Source organism: Centropristis striata, chromosome 2 (assembly GCF_030273125.1).
Source record: "Centropristis striata isolate RG_2023a ecotype Rhode Island chromosome 2, C.striata_1.0, whole genome shotgun sequence".
NCBI classification, from domain to species: Eukaryota; Metazoa; Chordata; class Actinopteri; order Perciformes; family Serranidae; genus Centropristis; species Centropristis striata.
In genome coordinates this window covers 25411195-25434106 of record NC_081518.1, presented here as the reverse complement: position 1 = coordinate 25434106, position 22912 = coordinate 25411195, and the positions used below count along the sequence as shown (strand labels likewise).

Sequence of the window (22912 nt, the reverse complement as noted above, 5' to 3'; positions counted from 1 at the left end):
AAGCCACAAAGCTTCTGGGAGAATGTTCTATGGATAGATGAGACAAAAATGGCAATTTTTGCCAAGGCACATCAGCTCTATGTTCACAGACGAAAAAATGAGCATGTTAAGAAGGGAACACTGTCCCTACTGTGAAACATAGTGGAGGCTCTGTTATGTTCTGGCCTGGGGCTGCTTTGCGGCATCTGGCATAGGATGTCTTGAATCTGCACAGGGTACAAGGAAATCTCAAGACAATCAAGGGATTCTAGAGAGAAATGTGCTGGCCAGTGTCAGAAAGCTTGGTCTCAGTCACAGGTCATGGGTCTTGCAACAGCATAATGACCCAAAACACAGCACACCCAAGAATGGCTAAGAGGAAAACATTGGACCATTCTAAAGTGGCCTTCTATGAGCCCCGACCTAAATCCTATTAAGCATTTTTGGAAGGAGCTGAAACATGCCGTCTGGAAAAGGCACCCTTCAAACCTGAGACAACTGGAGCAGTTTGCTCATGAGGAGTGGGCCAAAATACCTGCCGAGAGGTGCAGAAGTCTCATTGGCAGTTACAGGGATCAAAAGATTGTGCAACAAAATATTAAGTTAAGGGTACCATTAACTTAATATTTTAAGCATCTTATTTAAGATCATTTTTGTCCAAGCCTGTTTTTTTATTTTTTTAAATAATTCTGTTGAAGCACGGTTCAAAAGAAATGTCTGAATTTTCATAGAATTTTTATTTATTATTACTTTTGTCAGAATCAAGTTATTTCTGTGACCATCGTGAGTTTTTCTTTTATTAACCGAGGGGTACCAACAATTTTGTCCACGTGTGTATAAAATGGACACGATAGTTTTTTGTGGACTTGACATATTGTCGCTTACATGCGTGTTTGTTTACATCAGCCATAAACATTTTAGCAAGTCGCGCTGCTTCTTTCCCTCTTGTGTCAGTTAGCTGCTCTCTGTGGGAAGCGGGGCTCATACAGCTGTTTTTATTTTATTTATATTATTTACTTGGATTATTATGCTATTATTATAATTATATCAGTGGCATTAAATGGTCTTAAAACAACATCAACAATAATATTGTTTATCGTGACATTTTCTGGGACAATATATCGTCCTAAAATATCTGTTATCGTGGCCTAATTGAAACAACATGATACAAAAGTTATTGTGAGTGTTAATTTTTGGAAGAAAATACTTAGATTTCTGCTATTCTATGTGCAGTCTGTGGCCTAGAGGTTAGGAACCGTGCTTGTAACCGGAGGGATCACCGGTTCGAATCCCAGGACTGACAGGTTAAGGACTGAAGTACCCTTAAGCAAGGCACATAATCCCCTCACACAGCTCCCTGGGCACTGATGTGTGCTTCCCCCTGCTCCTAAGCATGGTGTGTCACTAGTGTGTAAAAAGAGGATGGTTTAAATGCAGAGTTTGAATTTCACCATTGTGGGACTAATAAGGGAATCTTACTCTTTTTTTACTTTTGCACTGTATTGCTGATGTTTTACAACAATTTCTCATTAAAGAAGGGCCTCTGTAAAACCCTTTTATCCCAGCAAGAATCAGGACACCCCTACATGTGAAACAAACTCAAAATGAGGTGGAGGCTGTGGGAGATAGAGGCCAGAATGAGATTGACCTTGAGAAAGGACAGGTTATAATTAGTCCTGATTGGGCTTTAAAGGCCTCGTAAACTGAGATTTTTATGTAAAGGACAAGGCTTCTCTACAGGAGATGCTTTCATGTTCTTTTTTTGTCTTTGTTTCGTTGTTGTACTTTGGATTACTTTTTTGCCTCTAAATAAATTATATGGCTAGGCCCCCAAATGCCCTCCACAGCCCAGTACAAGGAAATATAGTGTGCTATCATAAAACAGGCAGTACAGTAGAGCTGAAGTGGCCATCAACCAGCTGGACACCACTGTGCAGTGCCTCCAATATTTGTTCTTTGGTGATATTCTGCCTGTTGTGAATAAGTCAACACAAGACCTGAATATTTAGCTCAGCCATTCTCTTACCTAAACACATGAAACTGCAGCCCTTCTGTGTTAACAGCTGGAGTTTTTAAAGTCAATGGAGTTTCAGTCACTTCAATCAGTATCCAGTCTTGGTGTTATCGCAGCATTTAAATCCAGGCTGAGTAGCATTCTAGGGCTTGTGGCTTGTAAACACAATTTGCACAGTTGCTCCTCGTTTGCTTGCTGGCAGATTGGAAGCACATGTTTCCCAAATGTGTTTCCCAGGTCACAGCAGCAGCAACATATCTACTAAACCTCCAGTAGTGATCCAAGGAAGATGTACCTGAATGCGTTAAAAAGCTTTTATTCCGAAGAATCGCGCATTTCAAAGTTGCAAGCGGTGATGTTAGTTGAAGGTGTTACAGGCTCTCATATTCAATGGCGAAGGTTTGATGCCCAGAAACATCCCACACATTCAGAAAACATACAAAACACAGACTCAGACGCAGAGCAGCAATGGACCACGCGTACTGTTTGTGTAGGGTAGTGTATGGATAGATTTATGTTATTTCAAGGTGGGCTAACACAGCCATTTTCCAGATTGCTTTTGCAATAATTTGCTGCTGCTGCTCCTCCGTGGCGCTCCAAAAAATCTGGGAGTGACAGTTTTGGGCCGAGACACAAATAAGAATTTCACTCATCAGGAATTCAGTCCGATTTAGTGCAGTGAGTGCTCTGGCACTCCGAGTGGTTAAACACAGTTTAAATTACGTAGTAGGTGAGTGCAGAGAGAACATTCACTTAAAGAGCTCTTTCACAAAGCAGTGGTCCAATTACAGTCAGACAGGATAAGAGCCAAGCCCAATTAGACCTCCTGAGCAAATCACAGACAGCTCCTTATTGAATCCGCAATAAGATGCTTCATAGTTATTTTAAATGCACCAGGAGAGATCAGCTGTCTGGGTTTCAAACTAAATTATAATGATTTGGTACCCATCTGAATTCAATCAACAACACTCTAGTGATTAGTGACTATTACTGAAACTCGGTTGCAGTTATGGTTCCTGCAAGCGAAATAACCAGATATTTTTTCGCTATTAACGTTTTACTCTCACATCAGTTGTAAGATAAGGAATAAAAATATAACAAATGAAGTAGTGTTTAATTCTTAGGTTTAGTTTTAGTCTTGAGATCAGAAGTCTGTGTTAGTTTTGCTCATTTTTAGTCAATTTCATCCTTTTTGTCGTCTTTAACATATAGCACTCCTTTAGCGATGACAGTTGGCTCTTAAAGTTATGTACTTACTTGATTCCTGTGGTCTAAGTCTAGTACCTTCAGGTTGAATGCACTTATTGTAAATCGCTTTGGACAAAAGCGTCTGCTAAATGACATGTAAATGACATGTGTTAAAACTCCGGACATTTTTTCTAGACGTTTATTCAGTTGCCGTGACATTTCAGCCATCAAAACATCTGTTGATGAAAATGTTTTTTTGTCACGACCAAGAAAAATCATTTTATTTCAAACTTCTCCAAACTGCTTTCAAATAAAATGTCTTCCAAATGATTTCAGGCTGAAAGAACTGGCACTGAGAAATAGTCACGAAATGACAGGTTGTACGATTAAGAATGCAGCTTTGCAGAGAGTGTGTCTGCTCTGATGTTGTTGTTAATTTAAGGAACACATCTAGGCATGAAACGTGTTTTCAATTTGCATATTAATTTTAAACAAACACAATTCAACAAATGAGGCCCTCGGGTAAAAGGAACATATGGTCCTTACAATGGACACCAGTTATAAAGGCAGCAGCAGCAACAACAACAACAACAACAGACACTCTTCATACTGTGTCAGAGGTGCTGAATTAATACTCTAATTTAGGCCTTGGTGGAACTATTGTACTAGGTATAGACTGTGTTATTAATATTATTATTATTAATTTACAATCGTGTGTAAACCCCCCATATTTACCAAATAGATTATTCAACATGCATGGAGACATTAAACATGGATAAGATCTGGGTGTTAGATGTGTGTCACAATTATTTTATCCAGGCTTTTCCATGAATACTATGTAAACAAATCCCATGAAATGCAGAAAATCAATACTGAATTGATTCTACTAACAACTGGGTTATCTAGGGAGCCTAATATAACTTTGTGCCAACAAGCTCCATTGTTGTCCGAAACTTAAAAACACATAATTGAGCCTCTGGGTGACATGTTTGTTCTTTACATTGAACACAGGCCACTGTAGTTTATTTTGAGTTAATCCCACATGCACCGTCCTGCTGACATAGATACTTAGCACAATGTGTATTAATCTGTGGCCGGAAATAGTTTAAAAAGAAAAGGCTAATTAATCTGTTTACTGCTATTTTTCTCCTGTTTGAGTAGCATTTGTCTAAAACTACAATGCTCAGCTGTTTGGGGGGATTTCTGAGCCATCGAAAACAATGAAATTATGTTTTTTGACCCATTTTTAAAGATTTATGCCTTCAGTAGGAGAATCTGGGCTGAGAGCCACAGGATTGAGAAATAGACTCGTATATTGTTGGTTCGGGTATTTTTTTATGGGATTTGTTGACTATAGGAAAAATATAGAATAATGCCAGCCTTAACCTTTAAGTATAACATTCTTCCACCACACTGATAAGTAGCTCCTGCATTTTAAAGTGTGAGTCTGCTTTCAGTTAATCATCAAGCCAACGAAGACGGCAGAATACTCAGAAAAAACGATTTTAATCATCATATTCACAGCACATTCACATGAATATTCACATCCATATGTCATACTACAGTAATAGCGAACACAGCCATGCTAGAATCCAGGCAGTTAACTGGTAATTTGATATAATGGATAGATTGCAGCAATCAAGAGGGATTGTGTAAGAAGCTATATATAGATTCACAAATATTATGTCATATAATCGTATTGCATTCCTTTGAAATGATTAATTTGTTGTCTATTGAGTGTGAAATGTGTCATGCATCTGTGCATGTGTATTTCAGGAGCTGATCACTACCTTATACATTGGCTTTCTGAGCCTGATCTTCTCCTCGTACTTTGTCTACCTGGCAGAGAAAGATGCAGTCGATGGCAGTGGCTCTTCTGAGTTTGGAAACTATGCGGATGCTCTGTGGTGGGGAGTGGTAAGAATCTGTGTGTGTCTGGTCTAATGACTATTATACATGCGTGATAAATGGTACGATAGGTTTCAGTAACTGTGTTTTTATTCCAGAAATTTTAATGCATTTATTAAAAGAGGCATAGTCTATTATAAACCAATGCACAAACTGTAAAATAAGACAACCCAGTCACATCTTTTGTGGGCTGCAATCAGCAAACAGATGTGGCTGTGTATAGAATATAACACCTCACATTTGAGTGTGCCCACCCACGGCTTTATAACTTCCTCTGCAAAGTTTTGCCATATTGCCAATCAGAGCAGACGAGGACAAAACAGAACATTAAGAGTAATAAAGGTGTATTGAAACAGACTGTATGGGTAAATTAATGTGTTTTTGAACATTAAAGTATGTAAACTTGTTCTGGCAGGAACTGAAAATGCAGTAGGAACCTTAAAAATATGAGCGTAATATGTTCCCTTGACAAAAGACTTCTGAATCCAATCACATGACAAATATCAAGTTTTAGCTAGGGGAATTTTAGCACCGCTAAACATTCAGTCATACAAAAATCATAATGTGAAAACAACAACTTTTATTGTGTCTGATATTTCTCAGCTGGGAGCTGAGGAAAGAGTATGGCTTGCTGTTTCCCCCTGCTTTCAGTGATTTTGACTAAGCTAGGCTAGGCTAGGCTAGGCTAACATCGTGCTAGTTGTAGCTTCATGATTAACAGACAGACATGAGAGTGGTATCAATCGTCTCATTTAACGCTTAGCAAGCTGACAAATAAGCATTCTTTTCCAAAATGTCAAACTATTTTTTATTACCAGCTAAAAATGTTAATTTTGGTGATTAAATATGTTTTTCTTATCTCAGTTTATTGTTTAAGCACTGTAATTAATTTTACATCCATCATCACACATCATTACATTTTGATCAGATTCTAGAGAACTATTATATTACTTACACTAACACTGACACTGGTTATATTATGTTTTAAATAAACTTTAATTGACTCATCCTTGAAATATTGTTGTATTGTAATCACTTTCCCATCTTGCCAAATGTAAGATTCCGCAAAAAAAAACACTGTCTTCTTTTAACCAGTATTTGGCAAGCGAAAGGTCAAACATGAACTGTTTTATCTGTACTACTGTTGATACAGTAGGAGTTGTGTGAAAACCCTGGGGCACATCCAGTGGGCCGCTAATACAAGCAGCAAAACAAGTAGTGCAGAGAATACAGGATGAAAATTTATTTTCAGACAATAAGTCACCACCCACTCTGCTTCTTGAAACTTCAGGGACTCTGATATTAAAAAACGTACGCACACACAGTCATAACCAGCTCTCTCATATAAATGAAGGTTTGTTTGCCATATTTACACATTATATACTATGATTTTTACTCTCACACACTCATGGGGTACTGTCGGCGCATGAAGATGAGTCAGAGGGGTGAAAAGGTCAGAGTGGTAGTTGGAGGGTCAGGGAAAACATCGGACTCATGCTCTGCAGCAAATACTTAAAGTAGACTGATCATAACAAGTCAGGGCTCAAGCCACAAATCATTTATATGGCTTGCTGACCCCTAAATGTACCTTATGAGGCTGTGTTAGAGGTGTTTTTACTTAGTTAAATGCATTTTATTAGCCATACTAGGGACAAGGCCCCGTCTAAACTGAAGTATCTGTTTGATTGAATGCCATAAAATTCACAGAAACATTCACAGACATCCACGGTCCCTTAAGGATGAAACCTAATGATTTTCTTTGGTTTGGAGTGAAATATCTCAACGACAATTGACTGATTCAAATTCCCACCACCACAACTTACTGTTGCTAGGATGGTAGCACAGGTACTAATTAGCGTGGTGCCACAGTGTAGGTAGTTTCTGCGCATCAGGGTACGTAGTTTAAAGAAGCCGACAGCAAAGCCTTTTCCATTAAGACTAATACATACTCCCCAAGAACAGAGGCATTTGTTCTCTCTCGCAGCCCTGGTTTGGGAGTTCTCACAGCTTGTTCTCAACACATCATCTGGGTAGAACTTTTCTTTCGTGTGGTGTCCGACAACTATTGCGTGATTGGTCAAAAGTTTGAAGCGTCCCAGGAGTTCTGCAGAGTTTCTCGTGAAGTATAAAATGTCACCTTGAGAAAAACAAACACATCTCTCTGTTCTTGTGGAGTATGTATTAGCCTTTAGGATCTTAGATGTTGTGTATATCCTAAAAAATAACTAACTTACACCAAGTTACTTTGGAGCAGCATGCAACCTTACAAAGGTAATAATAGAGAGAAGGAAGGTAAGCCTTCATGTTTTTTGGCAATATTTAATTTCATCTTAAAAATATGTCAGCATTAAACCAGCAAACATGACATTAGGCTTACTCCTCTCGACTCTAGCTTTACCTTAGCTAGTTAGTTAGCTTGTTAGTGTTTTGATAGCATTAGCTAAGATGTGACTTTATAAAATGTAATGTGATGTAGATGCATCTTTTTTTTTATGTAATTTCAACTGAAAAAATATGTAGCACATAGTATTTTGAAGTGTAAATATAAGAATGTATTAGGAAAATTGACCAAAATTCTGCCAGGTGCCAACTGGGCTCAAATGTTATTGGAGCACAGAACAAAAAGGGGTGGGACTTAGGAAGGTTCAATTAAATGGATTGTCATGAAAGTTTGCATAAACATTCATGCTTCACTCAGGCTTAATTGTAACTTGTAACTTTGTCTTGATATTTCTTCTATTGCCATCAACAGATCGAAAATTGTATTTGTGTCATACGTTTGCTTGAATACCTTCCAAATGAATAGCATTCCCATCATCTTCACCTGCACTTTGTATTCAGTGCCAATTAGCCAATATTAGCATGCAAAGATGCTAAATTAAGGAGGTGAACATGTTCGACATTATGCCTGCTAAACATTAACGTTTTAGCATTTTCATTGTAACTATGTCAACATACTGCAGCTAGCCTTTAGCCTCCTGTCAAATAAAATAAAGCCTTTAGGAAGTCAAGTCTCACACCAATTTATCTACATATAATCATTTTTTGTGACTTAAGTTTAACTGAAGAAAGTCTCGAGTCTACTGATCTTTTGTCTGCTCCAAAATTGTATTGCATGGGCAGTTTTGTTGTTTGTAGTTGCAACAGCTGTTTACCAATTAACCAAGTGTTCCTAACAGCAGTGTCAGTTTCTGCAGAATTAATCTTCCAGAACAAAGCTTCTTGTATTAAATCCCATGTTTTTTTTCAGGTTACAGTGACTACTATTGGATATGGAGACAAAGTGCCTCAAACCTGGATTGGAAAGACCATTGCATCCTGCTTCTCAGTCTTTGCTATTTCCTTCTTTGCTCTGCCTGCAGTAAGTGGAAAGAGAAAATGCTGCACCAGGGCATCTGTCAAGCGTAACTGCACTGTCTCTGTTGGATGAACTCATACTCAAACTAAATTTGTAATTAGTTTGGTCTTTTAAGTATGTATTAAGAAAACACAAAGTGCCTAATTTAGGCTTTAGTTGAGCTATGAATTATGTGTAAACCACAAAACCTTAATTAAAAGCTGGCTGTTACATGTTTCACCAGCCACTACAAAGATTTGAAAGGATTACAGCTAAAAGTGTTGAGAACTTTGTACAAACTCTCATTATGTTTTGACTTTAGCACTGTAAGGACCTTGACAAGCCTGATAATGGCTTTACATTTAACTTTAATTATCCTGCTGCAGCTCACAGGATTACATTAGATTTTAATCATTTTTGTTTTTGTTAGTTTAAATTGGTTTAAATCTCAGGTCCCGGGACCTCAAAGTTGAGATATGCAGATTTACAATAACAGTAACTTTTGATTGAATGTTATGTGCATGAAATAATTAGGATATTAGGAATGTAAAGTTTGTTTCAATCATCAATTATTGGATTAGTCTTAGTCTTCAATATTCATAGTGTAGTGTATAAAATGTCTAAAATAGCTGGCGCTGAAAGGATTTTCAACTTGCAATGATGTGAAATTTAGAAAAGGAAGAATCACATATAAGAATATGTAACCAATAAATAATTCAGTTTATCTTTAGTTGAGAAAAGAATTTAGTGATTAACAATTAATCTATTACATTTTCATAATGAGCAAAGTGAATAATGGGCTTAAATGTTTCTGCATTAAACAGCCCGTTATTCCTTAATTTTTGTTTAACTATGTGTTTATTTCTGTCTTTTGAGTCATGCTGCTGCCTGTTAGTGCGTCGTTAAAACTGAATTAATGAGCAGTAACTCTGCTGTGCTGTTGTTCACAGGGAATCTTGGGCTCAGGCTTCGCCCTGAAGGTGCAGCAGAAGCAAAGACAAAAACACTTCAACAGACAGATCCCTGCAGCTGCCTGTCTCATTCAGGTATTTGACCAAAAAATACTGAAACATAACCACAACACAGCCGGGGGGAGTGAACTGTCTCTGAGCCCCAGTCTTATTCTTATGACCATCCTTTCATGTAACCCTTATTTTCCTTCTTGCATGGCATGAAATTAGTCCTGTCCAACCACTATATTGCTTTTTTTCATGCCCCCTTCAGACATCATGGAGATGTTTTGCGGTGGAGAACTTTGATTCTGCCACATTCAAGATGTTTTTGAGAAAGAGATCCAACATCCCCGCCTCCTCTCTGTCCACCCCCAAGCCCAAGAAATCGGTTAGTAACCATTTCATAGATTTCACTTTAACTGCTTTTTATACGCAGTTTTCCGTTTAGTAGGTACACCAGGGCAAAACGAATGCAATATGAAGCAACAGCACTGCAATGCTGTAAATCCTTATAATGTTAAGGTTTTGGGAAAGTGTTTTTGAGAGGTGTTTGATTTAATTTTATGGTTCAGCTGTAATTCTTGAAATGAAATAAATCAGAGTCAAAAAGACAGCAACTCCATCCCTAACTGTCCAGTGTGAGGCAGACTGAAGGAGCTGGTGTTACTATAAGTGCGGCACAATTTATTGTTGTGAGGATTTGAAGGATTAAAAAACCAAACTGGTTGATAGACTCAACATCATCATTACTGTGATAGGGGTCTAAGTTGGTTTGAAATCTATGTGGGGAAAACTACAAGAAAGTAAAGAAGAGAAGTAGTAAAAAAAAATATAAATATGCAACCAAGACAGCCAGCAGTCTGTTAATATTGGTATTGATTATTCAGTGTTACTGCTACTTGGGTATCACACCATGCCCACACTAATGCATACATTTTAAAAGGTTGTATATGTGTCAAAACTGGTCCCTCCAGACTTTGCAGGGTCTTACCTTCTAATGGTGAAATGTCACAACAGAATTTATAAAATATGTTAAATGTAAAATAAGTCCTTGTACTGACCTGATGCTGTAACAGTCATTTCTGTGCTGCTGCATGGAGACCCTGAAACAAATCCATGTTTATACAACCCCAAGATGTTTGGACGCTGTGTGAAACATAAGATGAAATAAGATTTTCCATTATTAGTGCCACAATGGGGGAAATTTCCAGTATTACAGCAGCAAAGTGGATTGCAAGATAGAGTAAAAAAAGTAAATAAGCAGTATAAACTAGAAATATAAGAAAGGTATTAAAGTAAAACAAATTTTTTTAAGTATTAACAATTTACAATTTAAACAAGTAGAAATATAACAAAAGTATTAACAATTTACAATTTAAAGAAGTAGAATTTTTTTTTAAAGTGTTAAATATTTACAATTTGAACAAGTAGATATATAAAAAAAATATTAACAATTTACAATTTAAACAAGTAGTTTTCTTTTAAATATATTAACAATTTAGACAAAAAAGGAAAATAAAATGTAGGCACATTATATACAATAACATTATAACAATAAGACTATATTTAATTACATTATACATTATATACAATAAATGAGTAAAATTGGTCATATTAATTTTTTCTGTTTGAGCAATAGATATTTTTTGTCTTTCTACTGTATTCGATTGAATGTAGGTTGAAAAGGATTTGCAAATTATTGCTTTCTGAGGTTTTTTATTCCATTTTTCACAGCATCTCACTGAAGACTCCTTTATTGTGTTATTGGCTCTATTTATATAAAAAGTCAGATTCTTAACATCACTGCAGAGCACGAATACAACAGGCTGAACTTGACAAGTATATACTTCTGCATTATCTCTTTACAGAAGGTGAACATGGTTTTGCAATGCACGGGAACACTATTGTTAAGCTGAGATGTTTGCGTTTCTTGGGCAGGTGAAGATAAAAAGGAAGTTGAAGAGCACTGACAAGGACAACGGTCCAACTTCTCCCACAATTCCCAGCATCACCTACGACTCTGTGTTTGACAGTGGGAAGGAGCTGAGCTCAGATATTTACAGCACTGTGGGCACAGGTACTAAAGACGGGACAAACAGTACAATATGCTTATCTCTGATGCACTCGAGCCCCTTTTCTGTACACATGCTTTCTTGACTTAACTCGGTTTGACTTGGCACACCAGCCCGGCACGGCAGGGATTTGCATCTCCGTTGCACTAGGGCTACCTATTTAAAGGTGTGTCTTTAACTTACTCGTTTTCAGAGGAACTGCTGTAAAAAAGAGTGGATAAAAAACGTTTCATTTCCCATGAATTTTTAACAGTAGCCTGCAGCTCTTCATCTAGCATCTCACTGTGCTGCTTGCACTCGTCATCCCTGCAGTATTAGTGGACGTTTGTACTGAAGAATAGCCGCGAAGAAACTCTACGCTAATACTGTGAAAAACGCATTTCATTTCTCATAAACTCTTCTTAAAAGCTTTTATTTTTAAATGCCAAAATCAGGGATTGCTGAATTTTCATCAGCCATAACTTATCATAACTCTTACAAAGCTGAAAGGGAACATGAAAATTCTAAAATAATACATACAGAGAGTCTTCAAACCACAAAAAATCAGGAAGAAGGTACACAAGTCCTGAGAGATCAGCACAGGGAGACTTTTAAAAAACATATTTCACTTGTCTCCTGCACAGACATGAGTTAAGTCTTGCAACATGTGCTTGTGTTAGGGAAGAAGGGATGGAAAAACATTATTTATTATTTTATTTTTATTTTATTTATTATTTCATTCAGTCTACCCTTTGTGTTGTGTTGTGTTGCAGTTCACTTGAATCATTGCAAAAAAAACATTCTTTGCAGCAGAACATATGTAAGAATACACCTACATTGGATGTTATGGTAAATAGCAAACATTTTGCATGTGAGGTAGATGTCAAACCAGTTAATGAGTCAGACTAAACTCTCACGATGGCACTCACGATGCACACACGTCTGAAAAGAGAGCTTGCACTGGCTGCAAACCACACACTCTATGATGATACAGTACAAAGGACATTTGGATTTTAGCTTCAGATGTGTGGTTGTAACCACAGGAGAGGAAAGAGGACAAAGTCCAGACATTAAAGATGGATGAGCACATTGCAGCAATAAAACGTGAGGTTGCATTGATGAGTATGAACTCCAGCACTTCACTGTTGAACTTACAAAACTCCACACAACACACCGCACCACTGGATCAATAGAGAGGAGCCGAGAGTGGTGAAAAGAAGCAATTCAAATTTCATACCCCATCTTTCCAAAGTCATTTGAGTTAGGCCGTGTGTCGTGCACTCCATAGGTCTCTATCAATACATTTTAAATTGGTTGCTCTATTTAAAAAAAAAAAAAAAAAAGCAGAATCGATTGTGGAATATTGGTTGAATGAAAATAAAATTAACAGAATCTCAGCTGACGTTCATTTTACAAATGTCTGCGCCTTCAGTGTGTTAACACGTCTGCACACTGAGCTGCGGACTCAAAAGCAGGACTCACAGGCAGAGCGGCTCAAAGCAATCAATCGTTTACTTGAATAGAAGTTTAAGGCAGAGATCGGCAACCGGCGATCAGTCAGCGAGGGTGGGAGGCAGGCAGGTGGAACCGGGAATGGGCTGGCAAGAAACAGAAATGAAGGCCAGACCACTCAGACTGTGTAGTACATTAGACTATCTGGTAAATGACTGAGGAGAGAGGGCTTGAATATATGCAGGGGAAATAATGAGGGAATGGAGAGCAGGTGTAATGGGGAGTGTAATGCCTTTGGTGATCCTCTGACTTTCCCTCTGGGGCCCGTCATCAGGCAGAAATCTTAAATTGTCCGATACTTTGGTGTATGACCAATACCTTAAAATCTAATAACTTTCTATTCAGCTTCAGCTGCATTAAGTGCTCATTAGCAAGCACCAAGATGGAGGACTTATGCTCCATTTCATTGCATGGTTCAGCTTGACTTAACTCGACTCAACTTACTTCTGGTGCCAGGTGCTTTTCTCTGTTTCAGTGTAGGCGTGTAGGATTATCAGCTGATCGCTGCCAGTTGAAACTGCGGTGAAATCACCTTTAATGAAATACTTGCTGGATCTTTTTATCAGCAACTATGTCTGCACTTTGGCAATTATACAGCACACTGCGTGTTGTCTACAGGCTGCCATTTCTTTAAATCTGAGGCGAGTGAATAAAAAAGGTTTGGAATATCCCGTGTCATGTTAGTGATGGTTCTCTCTGACCAATCAGGTATCCACAGTGTTTAAATTACATCCAATAATGCTGACTCAGCAAGCTTGAAACTTTAGTCAAGGCTGTACCAAAACTGCTCACACTATTTTACTAACAGAAAGCCAAAAATGAGCGAGTTAAGTGGGGCATAGCTGTGTCAGAACGTGCACAGAAAACAGTAAATATAGCAACTACTGTCCATTAAAAAAGCCGCTAAGATGCTAAGTGGGCTCTTTACTGTGACACGTTGCAGCAAATCCATACCGAAGTCCAGTGATGCGTCTTTGAACTGTTTTATTATACGAACAAAAAAAATGAACTGACAAGCAGTTGTTATATTGGAAAATTAAAACAAATGTAACAGAAAAACTTGAGGCAATACTTGGTCAAAAGAGACGTTCAACAGAAAATATCAGAGCCTCACTCACCCTCTTTGTTCACCTCCCGCCATACAACTGAACAGGTAAGTTAGGTGTCCCATCACCGGAGCTGACATGGCTCCTACACTAATCCTTATTTCCTTTTAACCATTCCATGATGCTATAGTAGTGTCACTTGTGTTAACTTTTAGCTTAAAGCACAGCTCGGCCTAAAATTCAGCCTCACAGAGCTGCCAGTCTGGCTGTAGACTCAGTCCTGTTACTATATGAGCATTTTGACACTCCTACAAAAATATACAGTACCAGTCAAAAGATTGGACATATTTTATGCTCTAACTCACATCTGCAATGTTCTGTCTGTCTTTCTGTCTGTCAGTCTGTCCCTCTGTCTATTAAATCACATCCTATTTGATAGTTTTTTTTGATAGTTTAACTTGTTTCTGCTCTCTGAACAAATGAGGGATGTGACTCGTTGCAGGCAGGAATAAAGAATGAAATTACAAGATGAAACAAAAAGCATGTTGTTGTTATAAAATGACTAGAATGAGACGCAAGGGACAAACAATTTCCCATTTTCTGTCATTAGGTAAAAGCTTGGAGACATCTGTATGGCAAATGAAAAGCTTCAATCAATTTTATTTTGCTGTGTACACAAATCTTGTTATCCGCCTTCTCATTCAATGTTTTCTTCATTTATTTTATTTTGTAGATTCATACTGAAGACATCAAAACTAAGAAAGAACACATATGGAAGTATGTAGTTTTAAAAAAAAGTGTTAACCAAACCAAAAATATGTTTTATATTTTAGATCCTCTCGCTTTGATCACAGCTTTGCACACTTCTGTTACTCTCTCAGTCAGATTCATGTATTAATGTAATGTATTGTATTAATCTACAATGTAGACAATATAAGAAAAATAAAGAAAAAAACATTGAATGAGAAGGCAACAAGATTTGTGTACACAGCAAAATAAAATTGATGGAGGATTTTCATTTACCATACAGATGTCTCCAATCCTTTACCTAATGACAGAAAATGGAAAATTGTTTGTCCCTCGCGTCTCATTCTAGTCATTCTATAACAACAACATGCTTTTCGTTTCATCTTGTAAATTCATTCTTTATTCCTGTCTGCATCTAGTCACATCCCTCGTTTGTTCAGAGAGCACAAACACGTTTTTGAAGTATCAAATAGGATGTGATTTAATAGACAGAGTGACAGATGGACAGACAGAAAGACAGACAGGACATTGCAGATGTGAGTAAGAGCATAAAAGATCCTCAGCCTGCAACCTTCCGACAGTCCTTCTCACATAGAATAAAAGCAACTGGGCTGTTTCCATTGCACCTACCTCCCCAGAGCAACAAACTCTCGCTAATTAAATATCATCTTTCTATTCATTTCTTTTCACTAATTCCATTTTGCATGTTTATTCAATTTATCCTTGATTGTGTCCCCTAATGTTTTCTCCTCATTTAGTATTTTACATGAATTTTGCAAACCGTACCATTTGAAAAGATTCCTATGAATAAAATGAATCATCATTATTATAACCAGTGCTACGTGGAGGGCATTAAAGGACATTCTTTCAATAGAGATGGAAAAATTACATACAGGAAAGGACACTATTCTGTTTAGCAGAACATTGGAATTTGCAGCATGCCAATTATATGTACACTTATTTGATCATACTTGTTATATATCTAGTTATATAACCGCTTTATTTTTCACCAGCTGGTAACCTGGAAAGCTGCCTGGATGCATTTCTGCATTTAGCTGTGGGAACGCTTTTACTTTCTCTCAGTTCTCGGTGCAACAGCAGAATTTAATTTGCCCAGTTGTAAAGATGTATGCATGTCTGTTTGCTTCATGTTCAATGAAAATCAGTATCTTTGATTTGAAGCAAAATGGATTCTACAGGTCGCACTGCACATCTAACATCTACAGCATGCTGCTTTTATCTATGAATCATTTAACTAAATTGTCACATTGCCATCTGGTGTGTGGTTATATTGACTGGATACAAAGTGTTCAGCTGCTCACAGAGTCAGAGAACATTATTGTCCTGAATTGATTTTTTAGAAAATATTAACTGTGTCTTTCAATTTCATAATAAGATAGATAATATTGAAATGTTTTACCTGTACTTAGTTAACATGGTTATTAGACTGGATATAGTCAAAATCACATGCTGATTTTAAGCACTGATGATAATTCACTAAGTACTACTTACAGTCAGTTGCCAATTTTTAAGTTACACCTACTGTTCCTAATACTAATTCAAAAGTTATGCAATAAATCCTCTTTAAAACTGTTATTCCACCTACTGTGTAGTATCCCTGGCTAAATGACGGACAACTCTTTAACTGATGGTTCAAGGTTTATTCACAACCGTAGCTTCATGAATTAAAAACCACCTTGTGAATTCACCGTAAGAGCTATGAAATGGAAAAACCTGTCAGCCAGGCACTATAGAAGCCTTTTTGATACTTTATGTCAACTTTTTATGAATTACGAAGCACTCGTTATTAATAACCATTCGTTTCTCATTTTATCGTTCTACCTTTTATTTCCTGCCACTACCATTCAAAATAAAAGCACCCGTTTCACACTGGATGGCACATTTTCAAAATAAAAGCATCACAACATTGTACAAACCATTTTATACAGTCGATGGTTCAAACATGACAAACAAGCTATATTATACAAATAAACCAAAAGGAACCTTGCTAAAGGTCATTTACATACTGTATCTAAAACTAATTCAGTCTAATACAGAAGTTCTGCAGTAAATCCTACCGTTATTAGGGGTGAAATGATCAATGTTGAGGTGGTAATTCTACTTTGTGATCATTTCAGAGGCTGCAGTTTGTGTTGATGTTGACTTGCAGTATGTTATACTGACAGGTGTTTCTATTTTTTCGTCCACCCCATTTATATCAATGAGTCAAGGGCAGATGACAGAAGCCCCTCTCAGCACGGTGTGTGTACAGTGCCATGAAAACGTATTTTCTCCCTTTCTGATTTCTTCTACTTTTGCATTTTTTTGTCACAGCTGATAGTTTCAGATCTTCAAACAAAATTGAATATAAGGCAACCTGAGTAAACACAAAATACACCTTTTAAAGGATTTTCTGTAGTAAAAAATGAATCCAGCACCTGAATCATTCGTGTGAAAACGCAATTGTGCCTTTTAACTTAAAAACAAGTTGGACCATCTTAAGCAGCAGCAACTGCAACCAAACGCTTCCAAACTCTTTAAGATCACAGCGAGCAAGTTGTGGCCCACTATTTTCTGCAGAATTGCTTTAATTAAGCCCTAATGGAGGGTTCAAGCATGAACTGCCCCTTTAAATCTTGCCACAGCATCTCAGTTGGATTGAAGTCAGGACTTTGCTACTCCAACACTTACATTTATTTTTGTGGACTTGCTCTTGTGAATCTCTGTCTTGCAGCGTCACACTGTTGCACTTTGGCTTCAGATCACCGACTTATGACTGGAAACTCTTCCTCAGAGTTTTTTGGTAGGGAGCAGAATACATCATGTTCCCTTTAATTATGGCAAACTGCCAGTTCCTGAAGCACCAAAGCATCACACCACCACCACCACAATGTCTGTGATGCTCTCATTGTGGAATGCCGTATTATCTCTACAACAGATGTAACATGATCCATGTCTTCCAAAAAGCTTCACTTTTGACTTGTCAGTCCACAGAGCAGTGTCCCAAAAGGCCTGGGGGTCACCACTCTCAGTTGTTCTTTGTTAGTACTGATTTTCGCCATGCAACTCTGCTGTTGATGCCATTTTCAGTCTCTTTCTTATACTTTTTCATGGTTCTGTATAGTCTCTAATTCTGAGACTTTAATCCAATTTAACTGCCTATTTTCTGGCTCGTCTGTTTTTTTCTCTCTCTCGATGTTTTGTCCATGTATGTGGTTTAGCCAGGTCCCAGACTTTGGGAGCATGTGGTGAGCTGCTGTTAGTGTCCACATCCTGCACATGTCCTGAGCACACTTCCTGTCCTCTCTTACTGTCCATTTTACAGCTCTTTCCTTTGTATCTTCTCAGTTCCTCTCACTGCATCTTTTTTTAACTAGTGCATGATCCTGTTGCGATATATTCAGCTGTTTGCTGTGTGATGAATACAGAATTGCATCCTTATCGCCGTAGTTTGTGCCGAACATTTTTGTTGTTGCATGTTTGTTTTTTTGCCCTGTGGTGAAAAACATTGATCATGTTTGTGTTTCTCATGTTTCATGTGTGCTTCAGATTGCCAGCAGTCCTGGACGTCTCTGTCTTCGCTTCAGTTCAGCTCACCGCCTCCAGGTAACAACATGTCTTGATATGAGTGTTTTTAGGTTGCTTTGTTTCTCCAGAAGTAAATGGTTGCATCACATGGGTCATGTATAAAGTCAGATACAGTTTAAAAATTTTGAGAACTCATGTGCCATGTAATGTTGAAGTTTGCATGTGTTAAAAAAGTCAAATAGACATTTTACGGGAACATACAATCATGTGAAGTCAAATAGCATTCGTCACTTGAATTTCAAGCTGTTCTTTTCAAACAACAAATCAATTAAAGCTCCTTATGTCTGTTGGCTATCACGCAAACCCACAGAGTGTTAAAAGCACTTCCCTGTAGTCTGTTATTGAGAAATAGCAATCTGCTTGTCATGACTTGTCGTGTCACATCCCTCTGTCCCAGTTGACAGCACCAATTATGTCCCTTCTCTTCAAAGTCCATTTAAAACTGATGCATTTCACATCATGTATTTATTGTCAGACCAGCTGGATCACACTTCTCGAGCTGCTGCAGCAGTGATGTAAGGCAGCTATAACAGACCCCAGTGCGCGCTATTTTAACGGAAGCCAAGCACACACTAGTTACTAGTTATGAAATACACACACACACACACACACATACACACACCATTTAGCGTCGATGCTGATGCCAGCTGAACTGCTGCATTGCTGCTCAGAGGGGTTTCGCCCGTGGGCTGGCGACTGTTTATAAAATCACTGCTGCTTTTATGTTTGAAAGGCGTGAATGCTTACTGGGCTTGCAGATGTGCTGAGTTTGTCAGTTTGTCCAGATTGTGTGCCCAAACTAGCTACCGTATATATATTTTATCTTCTCGTCAAATGATCAAATCAAGACTTGAAATCAGAAAACATCAACATGCATATTACCTAACAACCATCATTGCATATGTGTATATGGAAAAACAGCAAAGAAAAAAACTTTCAATGTAATAGACTATTTGTATCGTTTTTTTTACATAATCATTTTGTCATATATTGCCACTATTTTCCCAAAAAATATGAAAATCATGATGGAGATGGGTTGGCTTTCGAATGGCACCATTTTACATGAGTTATTTGAAAACAGATCTATTTCCGAGGTGGTAATCTGAATCATTTGTGAGGAGCCGTTCTCCGCCTGACACATTTTTGGAAGGCCCACTCTCTCTGTGGCCCCGATGCAACTACACAGTGTATATTTATGCCCCTGTGGTGCAGTTTCAAAACACTGCATATGCAGATTCAAATAATTAACAAGTTTCCACACAATCTTTTGACAACAAGTCCACTCCATCATTGCAGGAGATAGCGACAGCATGCACAAAGTTATGGATTTCAGGTTTTAGTTAAATCTGTTTTGAGACTTAGTATAACACTTTTTCTGTACATATTTTTGCTTATTTATTTATTTATTTTTCATTTTTATTTTAACTAAAATTGACTCCCACGCCTGACTAGTTCTTGTGTTTCTGGCTGGTCGCCAGAGGAGTCATCCACATGGGACTGTGAGTGAGTGAGTGAGTGAGTGAGTGAGTGAGTGAGTGAGTGAGTGAGTGACCTACTGTTTTCAGCTACGTCGGCAGTGCACATCTATCTTCAAACATATTGTCATTTGGCTCATGAGGACAGTGCTTTTACTTCACTCATTTCATTTCAAAGGTAATTATTGGAGCCCAAGCACCGAGTGGCAACGTAATCTCAATATACACATGACACTCATACCTTATTTATCATTTAATTTATTATCATTCAAGTCCAACTTCTTTTCCCTATATTTTTTATTTATGACTAATGTGTTATAGTGCTTAGTTCCCTCTGTCTGTAGTGTGATTGATATTGTTGTATGTTGTTTTATGCGATATAGGCATCTTTCAGGCAGCTGACTTATTATTGTCACGCACCCAAATGTTTGATGACAATAAAAGGCATTCTTATTCGAAAAAAGCGATATTGTTCAAGTGCGGGCAACATGTGAGTGGCCCGCACTGGCTATGTTGGTTATGGATTACCATAACCGATGAGGACTCCATGGTGCGGAGACACTTACAATTCCCTAAGCCTCGCCTCCAACACAACACAACACAACACAACACAACACAACACAACACTTAATGTACCATTATCTGTAAAGGAGGCCGAGGAGTAGCTAAACATTTTACACACCGATCCTAATTGATCTGTGAGACGCGTGAGTGACGGACGAGGGGTTTATTACATTATTAAGCACATTATTACCTGTTTGTATTCAAGGGACAAAGCATACTAACTACCAATTTCACATCATAGACTCTACCTATCTTAACTATGCCTGTAATACATTGCCCATAATTGCATTGACCAAATATCACATACTAGGTTTTGATATAGTCTTGGGAACACCCTACTGAGCTAAACACGGTATTACCAAATATAGTACTAATTAAAAAAAATTTAAAAAATATAAAAAATAAATATATATATATGTTTGTTTGTTAAAAAACAGACATCTGTTTTTTGATTATTTTTTAAGTTTTTCTTGCACTCCAGGGAATATCAATCAAACTGAAGGTGTGGGTTGTTTTGTTAATTTTCAAACGGCTTTTTTTAGTATGCACTCAAGGGAATATCAGTCAAACTGTTGATGATTTATTCATTTTAAGAATGGCCTTTATTTGTTTTTGCAAATGAAAGTGCTGCACACAGAGAGAACAAGAATAATTTTAAAATTGCCACATTGAACCAAGAATAAGACGAGGCAGCCCAGCATCAAAAAAGACAATATACTGTACCTTTCCTCTTAGGCCACATTGGTTTGGTGGAGATAAAACAAAACTACAGAAAACGATTAACACTCGACTTCACCTTTTCCTAGTATTAAGCAGATGAATGTGGTGGCTGTAAAGATTTTTTCCCCCTATCTGAAAATGATAGCTCTGTTATAATCTTAAACAGAGCAATGTACAGGCAGGGTCATTAGTCACACAGGGTCATAATGTTCCCACAGTGACGAAGTCTTCCCCAGAGAAGCTGATTTAACATGTTTTTTTCTTTAGCCCGGCAGCTAAAGGCTCATTTCTTTCTCTCTTCCTGATGGGCGTTGTATGATACACACCACTGGTGCAGCAAGAGATCAAAAGAGAGCAATTAAATAAATTACATTGTGAATCACCAAACCTCAACCTGACCTGAGTACAACGCTATAAAGCAACAAAACTTAATCAGTAGCATTGCTGAATGTTGATTCAGATGCACAGATATATAACTGAAGTCTAATACGTGTTAACACGCAGTGAAAAGAAGCCCTGGCCTTCTGGACGTCCCCCTCCAGAGGAACTGCAGCTTTGCAGATGACCTGGAGCTGGAGGCAGAGCGATACAGTGAGCTGGCTCCTATCTCCTCCATGTCACAGTGAGTACACCACTTTTGCATTGATGCTGTGTTTATCTGTGAGTGCATATCAATAAGCGTGTGAGAGAACGTTTGCATGTATTCTTTGCTCTTTGTAATTAACCTTTGCAACGTGTCAAAGCCCAGAGCGCTCCTGTCTCTGCTATGAAATGATTCTCTATTAGGGAAAAGCACTTGTGCTTGCTGAGGCACTTGCACAGTGAGAGACGGAGAGTGATCGGAGGAAATGAGTGTTAAGTAACTGTAAAGTAATGCATGTGCACAGTAAGTGAAACAAATGGTGGGACACTTTTGACCCGTGGGACTTCCTTTTCTAAACGGTGGGGTAATGATGCAGAGTGGGAACTGCATGCAGCAGCGTTGTTGGCAAAGATCACTCCGTGCTCTGCTGACTCCAAAATACATAACCAGCTGTTCACATAGAGCAATGCCACATCAAATCCCATGCTAAATTGAACCATTATGAGATACTACGGGCTTGTTTTATCCATGACGAGAGAACACCTTGTCAACAAAAGCTTAAAAACGTGCTTCGAGGTTTGTCAAATCTTTGTGAAAAGACTTCGATTTTAAGCTGAATTGCAGATTGAATTCCAAATTGTTCATATTGTTACAGCAGAAGAGAAAGCTCACTTAAGTCATTGTTATGAATCTAACATGCATCATTGATTCTTGAAGTGCGATAGTCCGCCTTGGTATTGACAACAACGTGCAGTATGTTTTGGTAAATTGAAGATGATAGAGGTATTGAGAGTTTAAACAAAACTACCTCACATTTGTCCCAAACAACCACAAATTACACCTCTAGTAACACAGCAGACATGATCTCTAAAGTGAAACTAAAAAAGTTGGGATTGTAGCAGTTAGTTAGGTAGGAGGTAAAAGCTTACAGCCTCCCAGAAACATTTTTCATGTTGCATTGTTTGTTTCTATCTCATGAAGCAGTTGGACAGACCGCAAGAGAGAAACAAAAGGTGCAAAAAGCTGTTCCATTCATGCGCTGATGGCACATCGTGCCAAGGCAAAAATACTCTCCCCTTGATTGTTACAGGGGTTTTAATTGAATACACTGAAGCACAATTTTGTTGAAAATATGAATAATGCAATTTTCATCTGGCCAGCAAGCGTTCAGTAATTGCTGCAAAAGTTGGAGCTGTTGCACTCGAAACTGAACTTTCGAAGCTGTCAAAGAACGGCAGGGAAAAAAA

General features: G+C 37.9%; 1 protein-coding gene across 1 annotated transcript in view; it reads left to right on the top strand.

Annotated features, from left to right (window-relative positions):
• Positions 1-22912, top strand: part of kcnq1.1 (potassium voltage-gated channel, KQT-like subfamily, member 1.1) — a 57971-nt gene that overhangs the window by 26856 nt on the left and 8203 nt on the right. Inside the window, exons 6-12 of the mRNA XM_059358419.1 lie at positions 4958-5098; positions 8340-8450; positions 9377-9472; positions 9651-9767; positions 11318-11456; positions 18285-18341; positions 21587-21704. Coding sequence (XP_059214402.1) covers positions 4958-5098; positions 8340-8450; positions 9377-9472; positions 9651-9767; positions 11318-11456; positions 18285-18341; positions 21587-21704 — 779 coding nt within the window. The remainder of the gene's footprint in view (positions 1-4957; positions 5099-8339; positions 8451-9376; positions 9473-9650; positions 9768-11317; positions 11457-18284; positions 18342-21586; positions 21705-22912) is intronic.